This window comes from Budorcas taxicolor, chromosome 8 (assembly GCF_023091745.1).
Source record: "Budorcas taxicolor isolate Tak-1 chromosome 8, Takin1.1, whole genome shotgun sequence".
Lineage (NCBI taxonomy): Eukaryota > Metazoa > Chordata > Mammalia > Artiodactyla > Bovidae > Budorcas > Budorcas taxicolor.
This window is the reverse complement of record NC_068917.1, coordinates 44782884-44806166: the sequence shown is the minus strand read 5'-3', so window position 1 is coordinate 44806166 and position 23283 is coordinate 44782884. Positions and strand designations below refer to the sequence as shown.

The following is a 23283-nucleotide window of genomic DNA, read 5'->3' as shown; positions in this document are numbered from 1 at the left end:
GAAGCAAAGTGAATCGCCTATTATAATTTGTGTTAATAACAAAGAGCTATTCAGATGATGTAGATGGAGCTAGGTTTTTGCTTGTATATGTTTAGAATATTTCTGGAAGGGTAATCAAAACCTCAGAGGTACACTCAATAATAGCTAGAAGTTTGAGTTGGGGGAGAAAGAAATTTTCTACTAAAACGCATCTTTGTACCTCTCAAATATTTTGTCATGAACAAATATTAGCTATTCAAAATATTAATAAATTGAATTCGGCAACAAATTCCTGCTTGCAACTAATCCCTTCTTCTTCTCCGCTACCCCTGTATTTTTCACTCACTTATTTGTTGTGCTAGTATATGTATTTGTATCACCTACAAAACCAAGAACATCTTGAGGGCTGCAACTCTGTCTCTGTCAGGTTTCTATCTCCAGCGTCTAGCACAGTGTCTTACACACAGCAGGAGAATTTTTTTTTAAGTGATGTCTTGAAGACCGATGAAGACTTTTTCATGGAAGAAGTCTGGTTCCTTGATACAGCAGCTGAGCAGGGCTGCAAGACCTTAAGAATATTCTACCTTGCAACATGTCCTTATTCTTTAAAAGAAGGGAGAGAGAGACAGAAAAAAAAGAAAAAATAGAGAGACACAAAGAGAGAGAGAAAAACTGAGACAGACTCAAAGATCAGACTAGACTTTAGAGCAGTGCCGCTAGGAGGAATACATTTGGGGGGGAAAATAGTATGATCATGTGACTAGATGGGAAGGAGATCATTTAAGATCTTCCATAAAGAGCCTCTTGATGAAAGTGAAAGAGGAGAGTGAAAAAGTTGGCTTAAAGCTCAGCATTCAGAAAACTAAGATCATGGCATCTGGTCCCATCACTTCATGGCAAATAGATGGAGAAACAGTGGAAACAGTGGCTGACTTTATTTTTCTGGGCTCCAAAATCACTGCAGATGGTGATTGCAGCCATGAAATTAAAAGACGCTTGCTCCTTGGAAGGAAAGTTATGACCAACCTAGATAGCATATTCAAAAGCAGAGAGATTACTTTGTCAACAAAGATCTGTCTAGTCAAGGCTATGGTTTTTCCAGTGGTCATGTGTGGATGTGAGATTTGGACTATAACGAAAGCTGAGCACTGAAGAATTGTTGCTTTTGAACTGTGGTATTGGAGAAGACTCTTGAGAGTCCCTTGGACTGCAAGGAGATCCAACCAGTCCATTCTAAAGATCAGTCCTGGGTGTTCATTTGAAGGACTGATGCTGAAGCTGAAACTCCAATATTTTGGCCACCTGATGTGAAGAGCGGACTCATTGGAAAAGACCCTGATGCTGGGAAAGATTGAGGGCAGGAGGAGAAGGGGACAACAGAGGATGAGACGGTTGGATGGCATCACCGACTCAATGGACATGGGTTTGGGTGGACTCCGGGAGTTGGTGATAGACAGGGAGGTCTGGCGTGCTGTGGTTCGTGGGGTCACAAAGAGTCAAACACGACTGAGTGGCTGAACTGAACTGATGATCTAAACAAAAGGTAAACGCTGAGAGGAAAAGTAACTTGTCAGGAAGTCCACTTTTTAAGCATTCTATTGTCATTTCTGTCCCTGTTCATGGTGGGTTTACCTAAGACAGAGGCTGCACCTTCAACAGTTAAGTGCCAAGGCACAGGTGTCTACATTCTATAGCAAATTCAGTTGATGCCATCTCAGCACACCGACACTGCTCGCTTCCTAAGGGCAGGGTTGGCAGACACTTTTATTAGCAATCATCTCTGCCACCTTCTGATTATCTACAGATTTAAGGCCACATAATCATCCCCTGCGTCACAGAGAGGAGGGGGGTGGGTGGAAACTAAGAGTCTCTAAATCCCTCCTAACACTTGCTTCTTCCCTACCAGCAAGATTAGAGCAGTCAACAGCTGTGGGCATATGTGCCCAGAAGAGACAGGCTGGACTGGGCTGTCCAGAGCCTGAGGAAGGCCAGTTCTCAGGGCAATGCTGGGGACCCCAGGTCTGTTGGTCCAGGCGTGTCTCTCTGAGACAGTAGAGGGCACGTGACCAACTCCTAGGGGCAGTGAGCAGGCTAGGGACCCGACCACGGCTAGGAGGGCAAAGCCAGGGCTCCCATTCCTCCAGCTATGCTGAAACAGACGGAGAGGAGACGGTCCTGGGGCTACCGGTCCTGGAATACTACAGAGGGTGAAGACGCGACCCAGGAGGCAGGGAGTCAATCCCACCGCAGGAGCATCTGCTCCGTGGGGGGCCGCTCGGGTTCCCAGGCCAGCATCCCACCGTGGACCGAGGGCAACTATAACTACTACATCGAGGAGGATGAGGATGGGGAAGAGGAGGAGGAGCTGTGGAAGGACGAGCCGGCCGAGGAGGAGGACCGACAGCCAGGGGAGGCCGCCACCACCGAGCGAGCGGAAGGCGGCGGCGCCGACACTCCACTCGTGTCCACCACGCTGAAGGTGAACGTGGGCGGCCACAGCTACCACCTGGACTACACGGAGCTGGCCTGCTACCCCAAGACGCGCCTGGGCCGCCTGGCCACGTCCACCAGCCGCAGCCGCCAGCTGGGCTTGTGCGACGATTACGAGGTGCAAACGGACGAGTACTTCTTCGACCGCGACCCTGAAGTATTCCAGCTCATCTACAACTTCTACTCGTCCGGGGTACTGCTGGTGCGCGACGAGCTGTGCCCGCGCAGCTTCCTGGAGGAGCTGGGCTACTGGGGCGTGCGTCTCAAGTACACGCCGCGCTGCTGCCGCATCTGCTTCGAGGAGCGGCGCGACGACCTGAGCGAGCAACTCAAGATCCAGCGCGAGCTGCGCGCCCAGGCGCAGGCAGAGGAGGCGGAGGAGCTCTTCCAGGACATGCGCTTCTATGGGGCGCAGCGGCGCCGCCTCTGGAACCTGATGGAGAAGCCCTTCTCATCGGTGGCCGCCAAGGCCATTGGGGTGGCCTCCAGCCTCTTCGTGCTCATCTCCGTCGTGGCGCTGGCACTCAACACGGTGGAAGAGATGGAGCAGCCGCCGGAGCGCGGCGAGGGCGGCGGCAACCCGCGGCCCTTTCTGGAGCACGTGGAGACACTCTGCATGGCCTTCTTCACGCTCGAGTTCCTGCTGCGCCTGGCCTCCACGCCCGACCTGCGGCGCTTTGCGCGCAGCGCCCTCAACCTGGTGGACCTGGTGGCCATCCTGCCGCTCTACCTGCAGCTGCTGCTCGAGTGCTTCACCAGCGAGGACCAGCTGCACGCCAAGGGCTCGCCGCGGGAGCACGACCTTGAGACGATGGGCCGCGTGGGCAAGGTGGGCCAGGTACTGCGCGTCATGCGCCTCCTTCGCATCTTCCGCATCCTCAAGCTGGCGCGCCACTCCACAGGTCTGCGCGCCTTTGGCTTCACGCTGCGCCAGTGCTACCAGCAGGTGGGCTGCCTCATGCTGTTCATCACCATGGGCATCCTCACCTTCGCCGCCGCCGTCTACTCCGTGGAGCACGACGTGCACGGGACCAACTTCACCAGCATCCCGCACGCCTGGTGGTGGGCCGCGGTGAGTACCATGGCCCGTGACCTTTCCCTCTCGCTTCCCCAACTTGGCAGAACCTGCCGCTCTCCTTCCTGAGTGATGCCGCCCTCCTTGCTTTGTTCCATCATCTTTCCCCTGCCTTGTTTAAGGGTCATTGCTTTCTCGTTCTCACTGTCCTCAACCAGAAAACAAAGCAGTAGCAGCAAAACAGGCTGGGTGTGAAGAGGCTCGAAAGACAGTCCAGGAAGAAAGACGAGTCCAAGAAGCTTGCCGTGGTCCTGACGTGGTGCTAGGAATCTCCAAAGCTAGATTTAGTTTTAATACCCCTGAGAGGCTGATTTTAAGCAACAGTGCCTGTTCACTGATGAAGCCTGACGAACTTCATCATCATCACTCGTGTTATCTGTCACTTACTGAACACCTGTTGTCCTGAGTGGTTTATAATGCTTAACTTATTTCAGCATCACAACCATGTGAAGTGGCTAGGATCACTATTTTTTAAAAGGAAAAAATTCCTTGAAGTGTTGAAGGAAACTGTTGATGTCTGCAGGGGAGGAAACAAGACTTGGCTGAAGAGTGTCAACCCTCACTGAAATTTCACCAGTTCTAGCTAAATCAGAGCATCTAACTTTGAAACTTGCTCTGGTATCACAAAAATTACTTCTGGACTTGGCATTATTGCCCCATTTTACAGCTAGAGGAATTGAGGTGCAGAGAAATTGAATGTAGACACATAGATAATAGCAAAGTGAGGATTGAAATGCAAGCCTGCCCAACTGCAAAACCCATGCCCTTTCCCCACCAAAACCCATGCCCTTTCCACACCCCAGCACTGCCCTTCTCAAGCTTGAGTTTTTCTGCATTCCTTGTTTAATTTGAAGTTAGTGCGTGAGTTATTTCTGTCATTATTTTCTTTGGTGTTTGCCTTTTATAATAATTAATGCCAGTTACTCAAATATCTGTTTCTCAGGTGCTAGACTAAATCCTTGGAAAAATCCCTGAATTCTTGAAAATGTTGATTGGGTCTTAAGTCAATGAATGAACTGACATATGTGCATAGGAAGGGGCTTTCTTGGTGGCTCAGTAGTAAATAATCCACCTATAATGTAGGAGCCATAGAAGATGCAGGTTCCATCCCTGGGTCAGGAAGATCTCCTAGAGATGAACATGGCAATACACTCCAGTATTCTTGCTGGAGAATTCAATGGACAGAGGAGCCTGGTGGGCTATAGTCCATAGGGTTGCAAAGAGTGGGGCATGACTAAAGCGATTTAGCACACACACACGCCACATGCACACATAGGAAAGAACTAGGTGTATGCTTTCCTTATTTTTTAATTAGCTTGTTTGTAATGCTTTTAAAGACAATAAGCAAATATAACCAGTTTTGGCTGTGTTAGAAAATAGATACTTTTGACATTAATATTGGATATGTTATAACCCACAGCCTGGTGTAAAATGCTGATGTGAACCTACTCAGGGCTCCTACTAATAGTGTAGCATAGTAGGATGGAAAATTGAGGTTTAGGTTCCAGTCACAGATCTGCTAATAATTAACTGTGACCCTGCATAGTGTGTGCCCCTTTCATTAACTGTGAAACCTCGCCCCCTTTCTCCCTGGCCTCAGTCTTCTCATCTCCAAGAGGAAAGGGTGTAGAGCTCTACAGTTCAGTGAGTCTCACTTCCCTGGAAAGCAGAGCACTCACATGTATAACAGGGTTTGTGAGCTTTCCTTAGTGACAGGATGATGTTCGGCTCTTCCAAATAAGCATTTGAGCCAAATGCTGCTCCTCTGATCATATTCCAAATGATGAAAGGTCATCCCCATAGTAGATAGCCATGTGTACAGATGGAACTAATAGAGCATGATTTATCCATTATTGGATAAATAATGGATTCATCTAATTTATTGAATAAATAAATTTTTTATTTATAAAAAATTGTTTATAAATTTTGGCCAATGCCTTGGCCAAACACATGCATTAGCAAACAACATTGATGTTAGAGATGAGTAAAGCAAGGAGGGAAAAGAGAAAATCCACAGGCTGATAACATAAAACCAAGTTGTAGAAAGTCAAGTTTTCATTCAGCCAAATATCTTAGAAGGCTAGCGTTTGTAAGCTGGACTTAGTGGACTCTTTGATACTGTATTTTTAATGCACAAAAGGTTTTTTTTTTTTACCTTTTGTATATTAAAATTTATGATAAGTCTGTCGCTAATGAGTTTCCTCTTTAAAAAATTTTCCTGAAGTGAATGCCTAATAATCTCCTTTAATGTCTTGATCTGTTTGATGTATAATACTTAAAATTTTTTCAACTTATCCCCCTTTTTATATTAACTAAAAGTTGATATATTCAAAGATTGGTAATTTGGTAATTTCAAAGTTGGTATTTTCTATCGATTTGACAATAAAAATTGAATTATCATTCAGTTTCTATCTGTAACAAAGTTTACCAATTATTACTTTTACCAGCGTGATTTTCCTTTTGTTATCTCTATAAGGCATGGTTTTCATAGGCCAGAATTTGCACATGTCAACTTGCCATTAACCAACCTTAACCTTTGCCAATGGCATTCATCCATTTTGTTCTCTAAGAATTAGTTATACTAGTAAAAATCATTATGAATTAGACAAAAGACTGATTGCCTGTATTTGTTTCTGAACTAACCTATGAAAACAGTGAGAACAACTCCCCTTGAAGATTCCTCAGGACCAATATATTATTAACCCAATTCATCTATATATTCCCGATAACATTGCATATTGTATACTAAGGGCCCTTATTTGCAATAAAACAAAGAGAAAAGAAGATGCAAAGTAAAAAGATACATAAGATTAGGACCAAATCTTCATGTAACCCTCAAAAATCCATTTTCATTCACTGAGCAAGATTTTTTTTCCCTCATGGAGTTTGCATCCTAATGGAGAGAGATAATCAATCATTTCAGATGTCAGTGTGTTTTTATAGGATAGAGAGTGATCTGGGTGGTAGAATCTACCTTTGATATAATAGTGGAATAGTCAGAGAAACCTTCCTGGAAAAGAGGGCATTTATTAAAATTTGAGTGGTGAGCAAGCTGTGAGTACTGAGCCCCCAGGGTCTAGAATCAGCAAGGTGCCACAACTACTGAAGCCCATGAGCCTAGAGCCTGTGCTCTCCCACAGGAGAGCCACCGCAGTGAGAAGCCCACGCACTGCAGCTAGAAAGGAGCCCCCGCTCTCCGCAACTAGAGAAGGCCCTTACGCAGCAACAAAGATCCAGCACAAACAAAAATAAATACATAAATATAACAGTGTGCACATATATTAAAAAAAAAAAAGAGCTTGATTGGTGAGAAGCAGCTCATCTAAACAGGCATGACCGAGCAGACAGGAGAATCTGAGAAGCAGAATCCTAATGTATGATTATGATATCATACATCTCATAACTTAAAGAATTTTGAGCACACACCCATGATAACTGTGTAGTTATTCGTAAGTTATAAGCTATTTGTTGCTGTAATAATGATGCATTACAAACCACTCCAAAATTCTGTGGCTTAAAATGTCCAGCATCTTTTTGGCTCATGAGTTTGCAAGTCAGCAACTCGGGCTGGTTTCAACCACAGGATTCTTGTCATTTGGACTGGTGTCAGCCACTCATGTCCCAGTCTGACAGTCAGCTGGTTGACATCTGGGATGAAGAGGGCGACTAGGTCTTTCCTCATCCAGGTGGCATGTATCCATGGCTGTGGCAAAGGGCAAGAGAGAGAGAGTGTGCAAGCCCAATCATGCAAACCCTGATAAGCTTTTGTTCTTGTCACATGCTCAACACATTGGCCAAAGTAAGACACAAAGCCAAACTCCGAGTCAAAGGGCAGAGCAAATTAGCCCATTCACTATAGGAAAGCATCACAGAGTTGTATGGCAAAGAACTTGGATATAGGAAGACATAGAGTCTTGTAATATAATCAACCTACTGCATTAAGGTATTACTTCTCAAATACATTGTATAGTTCAGAAAACATACACTCCCACATTGAAAATCTAAAGATGAAGTAAAGAAAAATAGTATTGATATTTTCTTGCCCGCTGCAGTGCTGTAGCCTTTGTGGTATATTCACCCACGTTAGGAACGAGTTCTCTCATCCCTCCTTCCATGTGTTTTTAGTGCTCTCGGACAACCCAGCATCTGACTTGTTTTTAATAATCTCCTCTGTCTCTATGCCAAGGATCCTGCAACTTTCCTCAGTAATTCAACTCAGGGTTTTTAAGAGAAGCATGGCAATTTTCATTATTGTGGATTCTCCTATAGCTGCAGAACAAATCCCTCATGGACACTCATGTCTGGAGATGCTCACGCAGTAGCTCATCTGTCAAATGTAGGTTATTTGTAAGCATAATGTGATAGGAAACATATGTAAAGTACTAGCCTGTATGCTATCCACAGTAAATAGAAGCTACCATATCCGACCAGTTGATAGTCTTTATCACATGGAAACAATCATCTCTGCTTCCAGATTCACTTAGGGGAAAATAAAACAGAAGTGATTCCTTCTCTCCTGGGGAAAAGAGAGAGACCATGAGATGCACAAGAGGGTCAGCTGTTCAATCCTGGGAGAGCTTCTGAGCATGCAGATAAACAGGCCCAGGCCCGGAGGAGCTCCAGCCATGTGGAGGCTCCCTGGATTGCCTGGGTGTGGGAAATGCATGGCGCAGCTTAACAAGCACAGTTAGCTCTGTGATCAAGCTGTAAGCATCGGCCTCGGTTGCAGCTGTGTTTCTGAGGAGAAAAGCAACAACGGGACGGTTGAACAGACCGTTTCCTTCTGAGCTTGGCAGAGCAAGTTAAAGCTGCAGAAACCAGATAGGGAAATTATATCATAAACTCATGTCTTTAAAAACTAACAAAATCTCTTAAAAAAAGAAAATTTATCTCTGGCTGAGGCATCACATAATTGTGGCCCATAGACTTTGTTCTTGTTTCTGTTTTCCTCAAGCATGTTATCATTTCTTTGCAAATAGGTGGATCATTTCTTTGCAAATAGGATCACTGAGATTCATTTTATTCTTGTCACCTGCTTGCTTGGAGAAGGCCCATTTGAAAGGTGAATCAGGAAAACAGAAAACAAAACCAGGGTATTTTAAACAGAGGGCATTTGATATAGGGAGATTGATATATAGGCTGGAAGAGCAAAAGGGCAAAAATGAGATAACCTAAAGATTCATAAGTATAGGAAACAATATTGGCCCCAGAATTAGGGGAGCAAATAGGAGAGGGTAGAGTTACTGGAGAAGGCAATGGCACCCCACTCCAGTACTCTTGCCTGGAAAATCCCATGGATGGAGGAGCCTGGTGGGCTGCAGTCCATGGGGTCGCTAAGAGTCGGACACAACTGAGCAACTTCACTTTCACTTTTCACTTTCATGCTTTGGAGAAGGAAATGGCAACCCACTCCAGTGTTCTTGCCTGGAGAATCCCAGGGACAGGGGAGCCTGGTGGGCTGCCATCTATGGGGTCGCACAGAGTCGGACACGACTGAAGCGACTCAGCAGCAGCAGCAGCAGCAGGAGTCGCTATGGCTGTGGCCGATGACAGGACACCCAAGATGGCACCACGAGGCTGGTGCTGGGTTTGCTGAGAGAGGCCCGAGCCGTGGCTCTCTGTCATTGTTGAGGAATGATGACAGAAACCGGATGCAGCAAGAGAGACCCTCTCTTCCTCATTCCATCTTCTAGGCTCCCAACAGTGTCTCTCATTGGCAGAACCTCACCACAAGACAGCAGGCAGGGGAACCTGGAAATTGTGGTTTGCATCCTTCCAGTTGCTGAATTACAGAAAAGCGCCCAGAAGGGAATGGGGCTTGAGGCCGAGAAATAAGGAGTAAAGGTTTGGCACAGAAGGCGCTGAAGTTCTCCTGGCTCCTTCAGAAATAGCACAGGAGCCATCAACTGGGCAAAGGCTCTTAGGCACCCTGGGGATTTTTGCTCTGGTGGACTCCTGATTTTGAGGTGGTTGCCTTTTAGCTCTGTAAGCTCTCCCTGTTGGCCAATATAACTCGAGTGGGACATGATAGAATTGTAGAGGATAGGGAGAAGTGCCAAGTAAGCTGAGCATGTGAAGGCATCATCATTCTTGTATGCCTTTCTAGGGACAGAGTCCAAATTGGCCTTAGCTTCTGGACAGCCTCCCCCTTATGGTACAATTCATGCACATCTCAGAACTTTCATACACACACAAGACTGGTTGTGCTCTTCAAGGAGATTACCCATGACCTCATTCTAACAGGGCTTCCACTGATCAAAACATTTTTTGAATTCCACTGAGGAATTGTTCCACTGAGCACGTGTCAAAACATCTGTGACATGTCCACTTACTTCTTCATAGTGGGGTTAAATCTTTCTCTTTATGAGGCTGGATTTAATGTTTTTAAATAGTCAAGACCCTTGATTTTAAGACCAGCCCTAAGGTTAATCCTCAAGGCGGATAAGAACACTTGTTTCAAGATCATACCACTGAATTCTCTGTATAGATTATAATCCCAAGAAGGGATTCCTAAAATATTTGTGGTAGCCACAGCCGCATGAGTAGGCTAAGTATAGTTTTTGAAGCTAAATTCGTTAAAGGACAACATGAAGTATGCAATAATCTGAGCCAGAAAACATTAGTCTTGACTACCTCAAATTCTTTGGGAATTAAGAGGAATTAATTCTTTGGCAAATCAGTTTTGTTCCTTGAAATCATTATTCCTGGATGTAGGGATTACTGGGTGCTAAGACATAATCTTGGAGTAGGAAACGGCAACCCACTCCAGTAATCTTGCTTGGAAAATTCCATAGACAGAGGAGCCTGGTGGGCTATAGTCCATGGGGTCACAAAGAGTCAGCCACAACTGAGTGACTGAATGCAAGATGTAATTTATGACGAGATCACTATGAAGGAACTAAACATTCCTTGCTGAAGGAGAAGTTCAAGTATAGTTATTCTAAAGTTTCAGAGACAAATGGGATGCTTGTCCTCCTTGTAACATTTAGCAGGTCAGGATTTGCTTGACCAGTGGGTGAGCTGCTAACGAAAGGCTACATTCTGGCTTTGGGAACCCAAGAGCTAGGAAAAATATGTTAAGTTTTCAACAGAATGGTAGAGTGGCTGAGCCAGTCAATTCAGTGTATTAAGACGGATGGTGGAAATTTCGGTCACATGTGCAAACCCAAATCCTGCTAAAGAGAGAACTTGCTCTGTGAGGTCACTGGAGTCATTCTGGGACCTTCCATTTTTAATGCTCTCTCAGGGAGAAATGGTTTGGTCTGTGGAATGTGGAGAAGAAGTTTCCATAAGCCAAGGAATCCTGGGTTCCTCTGGAGCCAAGAAGCAAGAACCAGATCACCAGTTAAGTCAGATTATCCCCCAAACAGGCAGTGCATAAATTAGCTCTGCATTTTGAACAAACTCTTCAGAATCAGTCATACAGTCTCCTAGCAGAAGAGACCTCTTGTCTAAAAATAGAGATCCAAGACACACAAAAATATTTAGACCATATTATGCACATCAAATATTGAATCTTTCTTCAGCCAATTCTCTTTGCTTCTGACTTTTCGCTCCAAGTTCAGCCAAGAAAAATTAAAAAAGAAAGAAGTTGGGGTTGGGAGAGAATCAAAGCCAACTATGGGGACTGAGCAAAGGTTTAAATTAGGCACTTTGTCTCAGTTATTTTCCTTCCTGTGTATCCTCATGTTTCCAACCCCCCCACCCCTCCCAGTCCTGGATCCTTGAGGGGCTGGTTTAGACCAAAGTCTCTGCTTTGGCCTTTCATGGGTGCTTCCTGATCTGAACTACCCCTTCCTGTCACTCACACTTTCATCCAGACTCCAGCTAAGTTGACTGACTAAACACAAAGAGGTGTGAGTAACAGGGTTAGTGACATATGGAAGCTGTTCACACACCTGGATAGAGAGCTGATGCAGTTTTTTTTAACTTTTTATTTTATATTGGCTTGCAGCTGATTAACAATGTTGTGATCATTTCAGGTGCACACCAGAAGGACTCAGCCATAGGTATCCATGCATCCATTCTCCCCTCCCCTCAGGCTGCCACATAACATTAAGCAGAGTACCATGTGCTGTGCTATAGGTCCTTGCTGGTTACCCATTTTAAGTATAGCAGTGTGCACACATCCATCTCAAACTCCCTAACTATTCAAGTTCGTTTATGTTCTGCGAGGCCAATGACAAGAAACACACACACACACATACACACACAACGCAAACTTTTCTTTTCTTTTTTAAGATTAGCCCATGATCTTACTTTATCACTGTCTCTCATCACCCTTTAACCAGAAGGTAGGAAAAGGAGATTCTCTACTGGAGACGTGGTGTCCCATCCAGTCTCCCCCAGCAGCATTCAGCATGAGTCTCTTCCCCAGGCTGTTGGACTAACAAGCACAGCTAACATTATCCCTGATATCCCAGTGCCAGACACTCCTTCAGGTGGTGCTGGTGGTGAAGAACCTGTCCGTCAGGGCAGGAGATGTAAGAGACGCGGGTTCAATCCCTGAGTGGGGAAGAGCCCCTGGAGAAAGGAATGGCAACCCACTCCAGTACTCTTGCCTGGAAAATTCCATGGACAAAGGAACGTGGCGGGCTACAGTCCATGGGGTCACAAAGAGTCAGACACAACTGAAGTGACTTAGCAGCCGCGGCAGCCACTCCTTTAATTCCCTAACAACCCTCAGAGGTGCATACTATGATTCTCTCTCCACATTTCAAAAGTAGAAACTGAGGTAGAGAGCATTCAGGCCACTTACCCCAATCCCACAGCTGTGGCCTAGGGCTACACCTGCTTCCTAACCTAGTCTACACCCTCCTGCCTCTCTCAGATGCAGGCTTGAATTTTCCCACTAGGGGAGGAGCATCCCCGCACCCCCCACCCCCTCCAGTACACACACATCCTCTGCAGGTCTCTCTCTGGAGATGGAGTAGTGAGAGGTGGCGCGTCACCTGTCCCAAGAGGAGTTGCAGCCTCCCGCTTTGATGGGCTGCATGAAGCTCTGGTTCTTATCAGGGCCACCAGATTTGCCCAGCTGGCCTACTTGTCCATTTCATTCTAACTCATCAATCATACTTTAAGTTCAAACTGACCCTTACGTCATCGAAACAAAAAGGTTTACATTTCTAAGCTAGAGGCTGTCTCTGTACAGACCCATAGGGTGATCAGATCTGTGCATTTATAACCGTATGCTGGAAAATTGTGCAACAACACAAATCGATGAAGCTGACACTGCCCTCTAGAGTTGTGCGAGGCAGTCTTTTCAACTGTAATCAACAGCCCTGCCTAAAAGACTTCTAGTAATTCTGCCAAGAGTCTGGGGACTAACGGGAGTCTCAGTATATGAGGCATAAAAAACAGGCCCCGAGAGATTTTTCTGGGCTTTCTCTCGCTACACTGATAACTAGTCCCATGGGTATCTGCATGTTAAAACAGAAGCTTGTTAACCTAAATACATCTCTAATTAGTGGAATTTAAAGCAGTGACAAATGTGATAGGAAGGATTTCATGCAGGGTGAACATATTTGTGGTCAGTGATGTCTTACAAAAGTCCCTTCAAAGAATAATGAGTATGTTTCTCCAGACATTGGCAATTAAAGCACCTTAAAGATAAAATATCTCATTTGAACTACCTAATAGCTCTGAGAAGTATGAGTTCAGTTCAGTCGATCAGTCGTGTCCAACTCTTTGCGACCCCATGAACTGCCGCACACCAGGCCTCCCTGTCCATCACCAATTCCCAGAGTTTACCCAAACCCATGTCCATTGAGTCGGTGATGCCATCTAACCATCTCATCTTCTGTTGTCGCCTTCTCCTCCTGCCTTCGATCTTTCCCAGCATCAGAGTCTTTTCCAATGAGTCAGCTCTTCACTTCAAGTGGCCAAAGTATTGGAGTTTCAGCTTCAACATCAGTCCTTCCAATGAACACCCAGGACTGATCTCCTTTAGGATAGACTGGTTGGGTCTCCTTGCAGTCCAAGAGACTCTAAAGAGTCTTCTCCAACACCACAGTTCAAAAGCATCAATTCTTCGCTGCTCAATTTTCTTTATAGTCCAACTCTCACATCCATACATGACCACTGGAAAAACCATAGCCTTGACTAGATGGACCTTTGTTGACAAAGTAACGTCTCTGCTTTTTAATATGCTGTATGAGAAGTATGAAAGTTGCCCCTATTTTAAGGATGAGAAGAGGACAACAGAGGAGGCTGATTTTAATGTCTTTTGTGTGCCTGATAGTATGAAGCACTTTATAATCTTTTTTTCCCTGAACTTTAAACTTTTTATTTTGTATTAGGGTATGAAGTAAAGTGTTAGTCAGTCAGTCATGCCCAACTCTTTGCAACCCCATGGACTGTAGCCTACCAGGCTCCTCTGTCCATGGAATTCTCCAGGCAAGAAAACTGGAGTGGGTAGCCATGCCTTTCTCCAGGGGATCTTCCTGACCCAGAGATGGAACCTGGGTCTCCCACACTGAAGACTGATTCTTTACCATCTGAGCTACCAGGGAAGCCTGTGTTGGGGTGTAGTCAATTAGCAAGGTTGTGGTAATTTCAGGTGAAAGTGCAGGGATTCAACCATGCATATACATATAATCATTTTTTTATGTAGCCTTCATGAGAACCCTGAGACTTAGTTATTATCCTCCTGTTTTATTTTTTAAATTATTTTAAAAATTTTAATTGTAGTATAATTGCTTTATAATGTTGTGCTGGTTTCAGCTGTACAACTCCGTGAATCAGCCATAAGTATACATATATTCCCTCCCTCTTGAGTATCCCTCCCACCCATCCCACACCCCACCCTTCTAGGTCACCACAGAGCACTGAGTTCCCTGTGCTGCACAGCAGGCTCATTAGTTCTCCATTTTATACAGTCCTCTCGCCTGGAAAATCCCACGGGTGGAGGAGCCTGGTGGGCTGCAGTCCATGGGGTCGCGAAGAGTCGGACACGACTGAGCAACTTCACTTTCACTTTTCACTTTCATGCATTGCAAAAGGCAATGGCAACCCACTCCAGTGTTCTTGCCTGGAGAATCCCAGGGATGGGGGAGCCTGGTGGGCTGCCCTCTATGGGGTCGCACAGAGTCGGACACGACTGAAGCGACTTAGCAGCAGCAGCAGCAGTGTATATATGTCACCCCAATTCCTCCCACCTCCTCCCTTCCCCCCTGGTGTCCATGTGTTTGTTCTCTATGTTTCTGTCTTTATTTCTGCTATACCATTTTTCTAGATTCCACATATATGTGTTAGTATATAATATGATATTTGTTTTTCGTTCTGACTTACTTCAGTCTATGTAACAGCCTCTAGGTTCATCCACATCACTACAATTCACTCAATTTCATTCCTTTCTGAGGTTGAGTACTATTCCATTGTTTATCACTACCATACCTTCTAGCTTCCTGTTTTGGATGCAAGGACCAAGGCTTAGAAATTCTGAATGCTTTGCCCAAGATCACTCAGCTGGGAAGGATCAGAGGAACCTAGGTCTGACTGGTTCTAAGCCCAAGCTCTTTTTAGTACATGTACCATGTAGGCAAGCCCACGGACCCTGTTCTAAATCTGGCCCCAAATGAAAGAGGCAGAGACCTACATTCCTTGAGCCTGTTCTATGCTGGGAACTTCATGCGCATGCTCCTCTGTGCCCTTCACAACAACCCTTTAGAGTAGGTATTGCCTCCTCTGTATTGTAAGAACATGTATAAGTGATGGTCAGGATTTAAACCCAAGCCTTTCGGCTCCAAAGCTTGTATTCTTTCCATGACACAAGTCTTGCAGGCAAAATTCCTGGTACCTTTGAAAGCTGGCTCCACGGGGAACTGTTACACGACCCACAGGCACCTTCAGGGGGATGGAAGACAACTTCCTACCTGGTTCTCGCTTTTCCTACATCTCCCTCTCGATGCTAACAATTCCATTCTACTTTCCCTCCCTCACAGGTGAGCATCTCCACTGTGGGCTATGGAGACATGTACCCCGAGACCCACCTGGGCAGGCTCTTTGCCTTCCTCTGCATTGCTTTTGGAATCATCCTCAATGGAATGCCCATATCCATCCTCTACAACAAATTCTCTGATTACTACAGCAAGCTCAAGGCTTACGAGTACACGGCCATACGGAGGGAGAGGGGGGACGTGGAGTTCTTGCAAAGAGCCAGAAGGAAGATAGCAGAGTGCTTGGCTGGAAGCAACCCACAGGCCACCCCAAGGCTAAATAATTAATATTTCTTAGTACCTGTGGCTGGTTGAAACCATGACTTCAAGGCTTCATTCCACTTTCCTTTCCTTTTTTTTTTTTTTTTTATTATAGGATTGACAGTGAAAGGGTATGTGAAGCAGACACACACAAAAGGCATTCAGTTCACAAAGTTCTACCTCCAGAAATGTTCATTTTGGCCCAAACTCAGACTGCCTCCTGCTATTCTTTAGTGATGTCATATAAGAGTCTGACCGGCTCAATGACACTGATATTGAAAACTCCTCGAGAGGAGCAACAGTTCCTTGTATTTCTCTTGTAGCTTCTTGTGGCTTTTCAGCAAATACTTTTGGACTTGAGCTGACTTGAATTTCCTGGTTGAAATAAAAAAAAAAAATTCCTAATTGTCTAGAGAGAGGGAGTGTTGCAGCAGGAACTTTTAGACCAACCTCAGTCAGAAATCCAGGTCTCCCAGCTGTACGATTTGGGACAAGTTACTTTTAACTGTCAGAGCCTCAGTTTCAACTTTAAATTATACTTTAAAAGGAAAGCTTTCCTTACAATATCAGCATGGGGATTAGAGATGATCCTTATAAATGTTCAATAAATGGTAGCTGTTAAAATTGTTAGAGCAGGTATTGTGTGGTCAGTTCTTGACTGGTGATTCTCATTCAAGGGAGATTTTGACTCCTCCTCCTCACCCCTTGCCCTAGTACATTTGGCAAAGTCTAGAGATGGTTTTGACTGTCAACACTGTGACAGAAGATTAGAGGGGCTACTGGCACTAGTAGGTAGAGACCTGAGTTACTGCTCAACATGCTCTGGATAACCCTATCACAAAGAATTATCTGTCCCAAAATGTCAGCAGTGCCAAAGTTGAGAATCCTGGGCAAGCTGTAATGTGGGCGCCCCAGACTTGACTTGTGAAACATGCCTGAGGGTGTTAGCCTCCTCCCTTGACAGGAGCCCCCACATGTCCTCACCTCTCAGAGCCTCCTCTCCTCCTTTCCATGAACAGACAAAGGCAAACAGAAAAATCCTCTGCCTTTGGACAACTGTTCTGAGCTAAGCACTGAACGAAGTGAATTAAGTGAGCATGGCCCTCTGTTCTGGGTGCAATCTGTGGGTCAGAAAACCAATTCCTACAGGTTCTTTCTCTCCCTGTTCCTTTGTCCTTTTAATTCTTTCCTCCCTGCACAGGACTGTTGGCAAGTAAAGTCCTGGGCATTAGAGGCACTTTTGAATGGAACAAAAAGAAATTTCCTCTGTAACAATGCGCTTGCCATGCTGAACATCAGTTTTGTCCAGGGCATGATCAGACCTCCACTTGTGTTGTAAAAATAAGAGTAACCAAGGAATTTCCCTGGTGGTCCAGTGGTTAAGACTCCATGCTTCAAATACAGGGGACATGAGTTCAATCCTGGTCAGGGAATTAAGATCCCACATACTACATGGTGTGACCAGAACATTAAAAAAAATTTTTTAAGTTAAAAAAAAAGAGTAAACATTTTGTGCATTCTTACACTCACAGGCACTATGGACTGCACTTTAGAATATATAACTCCACTTACTCCTTCATCCATCCCTACATAAAGTGTTATATTCCCTTTTATACTCAGGAAGAAACAGGCTCAGAGAGGTTAAGTAAGGAGGCCAAGTTCACACAAGCAGTAGATGGTGGGACTGAGCTTTTGCCCAGGTGTGTCTGATCCCTAAAGCTCTTGCTGAGAGTCTAAACTGTTGGTTCTCAGACTGTATCAGCAGCAAGTGGAGGATTTGTTACACACAGTGTGCCAGGCACCCCCCAGACTGATTCAAGAGGTCCAAGTGGGGCCCAAGGATGTGCTTTTCTACCAAGTACCAGGGGATGTTGATTGCTGCCGGGCCACAGACCACATAGGAGAACCACAGTCTAAGTCACTCCACTCTGCCCCCCCCATGAGATGCTCTCAATATGAAAGTAGGGTGTATCTGGTGAAAACTAGATCTAGCTTTCTCCAGTCCTAAGCATCCTTAACAGGCTTCCCAGGTGACTCAGTGGTAAAGAATCAGTCTGCCAATGCAGGAGACACAGGTTTCATCCTTGGGTCAGGAAGATCCCCTGGAGAAGGAAACGGCAACCCATTCCAGTATTCTTGCCTGGGAAATTCCATGGACAGAGGAGCCTGGTGGGCTACAGTCCATGGGGACATGACTTAGCAACTAAAACAACAACAACACATCGTTAACATCATTATAATGACCTGGTACCTAAAGGATGGACAGAAGTCTTACTATTGGAAGGCAGCTAAATAAAACAGGATGTCCAGGTAAATCTGGATTTTAGATAAACCACAAATAATTTTAGTAGAAGTGCATTCCAAATATTGCATGGTTTATAGGCTTACTAAAAAATTATCTGTTGTTTATCTAAAATTCAAATTTAACTGGGTATCCTGTAGCTTCATCTGCTAAATCCAGCAGCCCTATACTATTGCTTTCAAGAGACAAAGGTTTTTCATGTGGATGGAAATTACCCCGCAGGTCCTAAAACCCTACCCAAACATCAGGCCCCTCAGCCAAGGGGGACTTCTCTCCTCTCTTGCCAAATAAAAGAGGGAGGAATTTCAGATCGGGCTCCTTGCCAGAAACAATCATGAAAACAGGGTTACAGTGTGCAGGAGGTCTGGTGCACAGCTTACAGAACCAGCTGACGTGCTCACCGCCGCAGCCAGCCCTTCCTCGGGAGGGGTGTGCTGATGAAATGCATGTTCTGGGGCTGTTGAGGGCATGAGGGATAGGAAGAGCCAGTGTTCATCACCCTTCCCTCTGCTCAAGACCCAGAGGAAATGACCCTGACCCTTCTGAGCAGGACAGGCTCCGTGAGAGATAGGGGCAGGAGTGGCAGAGGGAAGGGTGGGGCGGTCTTGGTGAGGAAGATGAACTTTTCCAGGTCCCTGGGAGGGAATCTGGTCAATGGCAGAGGCCCCCTCCTCCCAGTCTCACTGGCCCTATCTGCTTAGACAGCTGTGCTCTGCCTCCTGAGACAGCGGGACTGACCAAAGGGTGAAAAAACAAAAAGAAGTAGAATTTCATGAGCCCAACCATGCACCAGGAACAGAATCAGTGTTATTTCACTTAATACTTGAACAGTCCTAAGAAAGCAGTTTTCCAGGTGGTCCCTTAAAAAGGCTCAGCCACAGTGACCTTGACAATGAAACTGGATTCAGAATCTGACTCTGCCAACCACTATGAAGTTTAACAATATAAAATTGCTATTTTCTTTAAAAAAAAAAAAAAAGATAAATATTGGCAGTTTCATATGGTGTAACTGAATAGCTGTGTGGTCACTTAATTTCTCTGAGCCTCAGTTTTTGCAGCATTAAAATAGAGATAGTAGTAGTGTCTTCCTTTGGGTTGTGGAAGTGATTAAAGGACATAATGTCTTTAATTACCTTACCACCCTGTTTAGCACATATTAAGAACTAAATACATGTGGCTGCAATTATCATTATCTCTGCTATTTTGCTGGATATATAGAAAAATTGTACCAGCCCAAAGAAGGTTGTTTATCATCAGGGAGAGAATTCTGTGGGTGAACTCAGAATCCTGTCACCAGCCATCTTGCCATCCAGGGCTGTGCACAAGAATCCAGGCCAGTCTGTCCAATAAAATCATCAATGATGATGGAGACGTTACGCACTAATACTGCATAATGGCCACAAGCCATGTGTGGCTACTGAGCCCTTGGAATGTGGCTAGTGTGACTCAGGACCTAAATTTTTCATTTTATTTAGTTTAGTATAATTGACTAGTAAAATAATACTTGTTTCAGGTGTGCAACACAGTAGTTCAATATTTTCATAGATTCTACTTCATACAAAGTTATTATAAAATACTGATTATATTCCCTGTGCTATGCACTACAACCCTGTAACTTGTTTCTTTTATACCTAGTAGTTTGCACCTCTTAATCCCCTCCACTTGTTTTGCCCTTCCCCCACCCCTGCCCCCCTGGTAACACTAGCTTGTTCTCTGTATCTGAGTCTGCTTTCTTTTTTTTAAATTCTACAAGTAAGTGAAAACATATAGTATTTTTCTTTCTCTGACTTTTTTCACTAAGCATAATACCTTCCAGGTCCATCCATTGTCACAAATGACAACACTTTATTCTTTTTTATGGCTGAGTAACATTCCACTGGGTATATATCCCACAATGAGGTATCACCTCATACCTGTCAGCACGGCTATTGTCAAAAAGACAAGAAATCACAAGTGCTGGCAAGAATTAGGAGAAAACGGAACCCTCATACACTGTATGGAGTTTCCTCAAAAAATTAAAAATAGAACTACCATGCTGCTGCTGCTAAGTCGCTTCAGTCATGTCTGACTCTGTGCAACCCCATAGATGGCAGCCCACCAGGCTCCCCCATCCCTGGGATTCTCTAGGCAAGAACACTGAAGTATCCAGCAATTCCACACCTAGGTATTTAACCAAAGAAAACATAAACACTAATTCAAAAAGATATAAATACCCCAGTGTTCATAGGATCATTATTTACAATAACCAAGATATGAAAGCAACCTAAGTGTCCATCATCAGATGAGTGGGTAATTAATTTCATAAACAGCCACATATGGCTACAGGCTGCCAGAATTGGCAATGCAGTTAAAAACATTTCTTCTTTCACCCTCATGGAGGCATCTGCTCTGAGGTCAAGAGGACTGTGCGGATTTTGGTGGGAGAGTGGTACCAAGAGAAGAAATTAGGACAACCCCCCTGGTCTGGCCCAGAAGCTTAGACGGGTTTCCAGGACAACACAGATAGAACTGGAAGCAGAGGTTGTCAGTTCAACTGGTGGGCTGGAATGGCCTCTTTTGTTAAAGAGAAAAGAAGATAAAATTTTCTAAAGCAGGCACACCAACAGCAAAAGAATGCTCCCCTGGCTCAGCGGTAACGGATACACCTGCCAGGGCAGGAGACATGGGTTCCATCCCCGATCCAGGAAGATCCCACATACTGCCGAGTAGCTAAGCCTAAATCAGCGCGCCGCAGCTACTGAGCCTGTGCTCTAGAGCCCGCGTGCCACAACTGCTAGGGCCCGTGTGCCCTAGAGCCGGTGCTCCACAGCAGCAAGAGCCAGCACAACGAGAATCCTGTGCGCCGCAACTAGACAAGAGCCCGTGCAACAGCAAAGACGCAGCACAGCCAAAAATAAATACATACCTACATTTTTAAAAGAGCTCTAAAAGGACCGTCATCATCATTTAGTGACTCCCAACCTTCACCCCGAGGGCCTACAAGTGATGGAGTTCTCCTGCTCTTGCTAATCCCTGAGCATCTCACCACCCCTTGTTGGCTTCCTTAATCCTGACCACATGTAAACAGAACTGTTAAATGATACAAGGAGGATATTAGAACAAGTTGGTTCTAATACCCCGTCAGCCTATGCATACAAACCAAAATCTCTGCCAATACATGCTTCAAAGTTAAAAAAAATAAAAATCTAAGCACAATGACAAATAGCCAGCTAGCATTTCCCAAACAAGGCTCAGGCTATACCCAGCCAAATAATGTCCTTGCTTTTCTTCTGTCTTTTCTCTTTAAGTCTTTTCTCTAGCTCCTGCTGGTGGAAAGTGAAAACAAAAGTCGCTCAGTCATGTGTGACTCTTTGGGACCCCATAGACTGTAGCCCGCCAGGCTCCTCTGTCCATGGGGTTCTCGAGGCAAGAATACTGGAGTGGCTGTTACCTTCTCCAGGGGATCTTCCCAAGCCAGGGATTGAACCCAGGTCTCCTGCATTGCAGATGGATTCTTTACCATCTGAGCCACTAGGGAAACCTCATTGGTGGAAGACTCCTAATCATCACTTCTGGTTTGGCACTGCTCAGTTCAAATCTATTTTTGCTAAAAAAAAAAAAAAAAATACTTACAATTTATAGTATGTGTCACTGGATCTTTTAAAAGAATCTTTATTAAACCTCTTTGATTAAATCTCTGAGTGTGTCATCTATTTTCCATTTGGATCCTAATCCACCTTGCCTAGCTTAAGAAAAATACATTGCTCATATTCCCTAAATCACTGCTGAAAAGATGAGATGTTTATCTGAGGATCTGAATCTCCCCAACATATCACCCCAGACTGAGAAACAGAGCCCTTGGATTTAAAGACTAGGAGCCGTGTCCAGTTCACAGAAGTCCGGTAGGACGGTGATGACTGGCTCCTTTAGCTGCCAATAAGTGATCCATTCTTCCCGTCAAAGGCCTCCAGCTCGACTCTCCTTAGGGGCAATTTTCACTGACTCAGCTTGTTGAACTGCCTTCCTCAGTCCCATCCCACACATATAAATGGATTCTCATGACTTCATGATGGAACAGTGTGCATACAGTAAGTTGCAATATTTGCAGCTCGGAACACACATTTTGGTGGCCTCTGAAGACATCAAGAAACCATCCTGAACAGTCTACTACCTCCCCTCACACAAGTTTCATTAACCTTGCTTCGTAAGTGAGGTAACAGAAACACAGAGAAGTTAAGAAATATGCCCAGAGATGGCAAACACCTGTTTTTCATGCTGCCACCCACCCCGTGCCCACAGCAGACATTGTTAATCAATCTCACGTTACTCTTTCCCATTGGAAAGCTTTCTTACTGCAGCTCTCCAGCAGCCAACACAAATCTGTCAGAGTTGACACTCAAGACATGTTTGCCATCCTCACACATGCTCAGACTTTAAAAATTAAGAAGAGGGACTAGAAACCAGTCTCTGAGTCTCCTAGTACACTGTTCTTTTTAAAGGATTTCTCTGTAAATCCAGAAAACCTGAGCAGACCGTGTTCATGCTATCCTTAATACCTATGATGCCTTTGTTAGGAAACATGCCTGAGCCTCCAATTCTACCTTCCCATAATGAGATTATGATTAGCTGATACATGAATGCTGTCCTTGGCACACTCCTATCATATACTAGGTACTCAGCTCATGGTAGCTCTTATCCATTCTTTATAAACAATGCCATTAACATCCACCATCCAGAGCATGCCCTTCATGGTGGTCATTAGGGTCCATGTCATTGAGCTGTTAAATGCTTTCATTCTCCTGGAATATACGCATGGTAGATTGTATTTCTCCACCACATTCAAGTTACGTGTGGCCAAGCGGCTTGCTTTGGCCAAACACATGTGAGCAAGAGAGACATGTATAACTTCTGGACAGAAGCATTTAATTGCTGCATCTGTATTCCAGTCTTCCTTTCTTTCTGACTTGGTAATTATGGAAACAGATTTCAAGATGGAGTATCCATCAGCCCACAGCTCTGAGTGACAATGATCAGCAGAACTTGGGTTGACCCTACCTTGACATGTAGTGAGAAATACTCTTCTCTTGGGTAAAGCTACTGAGATTTTGTAGTTGTTTCTTTCTGCAGTCATAAGCTAATCCACCTAGATGAATACTCTTTTCTCTAGCAAGGTTTCAGGGAAGCTGAACTTCTCCATTTCACCACAGAGAAATGACTTCAAATAACCACGTGTCTTAAAGGGTCCTATCCCCAAAGTGACT

At 44.8% G+C, this 23283-nt stretch overlaps 1 protein-coding gene across 1 annotated transcript; it reads left to right on the top strand.

Annotated features, from left to right (window-relative positions):
• The first annotated feature begins 2125 nt into the window (after nt 1-2125).
• Nucleotides 2126-15768, top strand: KCNV2 (potassium voltage-gated channel modifier subfamily V member 2). The gene is made up of 2 exons (XM_052645423.1): nt 2126-3541; nt 15487-15768. The coding sequence occupies exons 1-2, from the start codon at nt 2126-2128 to the stop codon at nt 15766-15768; spliced, it is 1698 nt and encodes a 565-aa protein (XP_052501383.1).
• Nucleotides 15769-23283: the final 7515 nt, after the last annotated feature.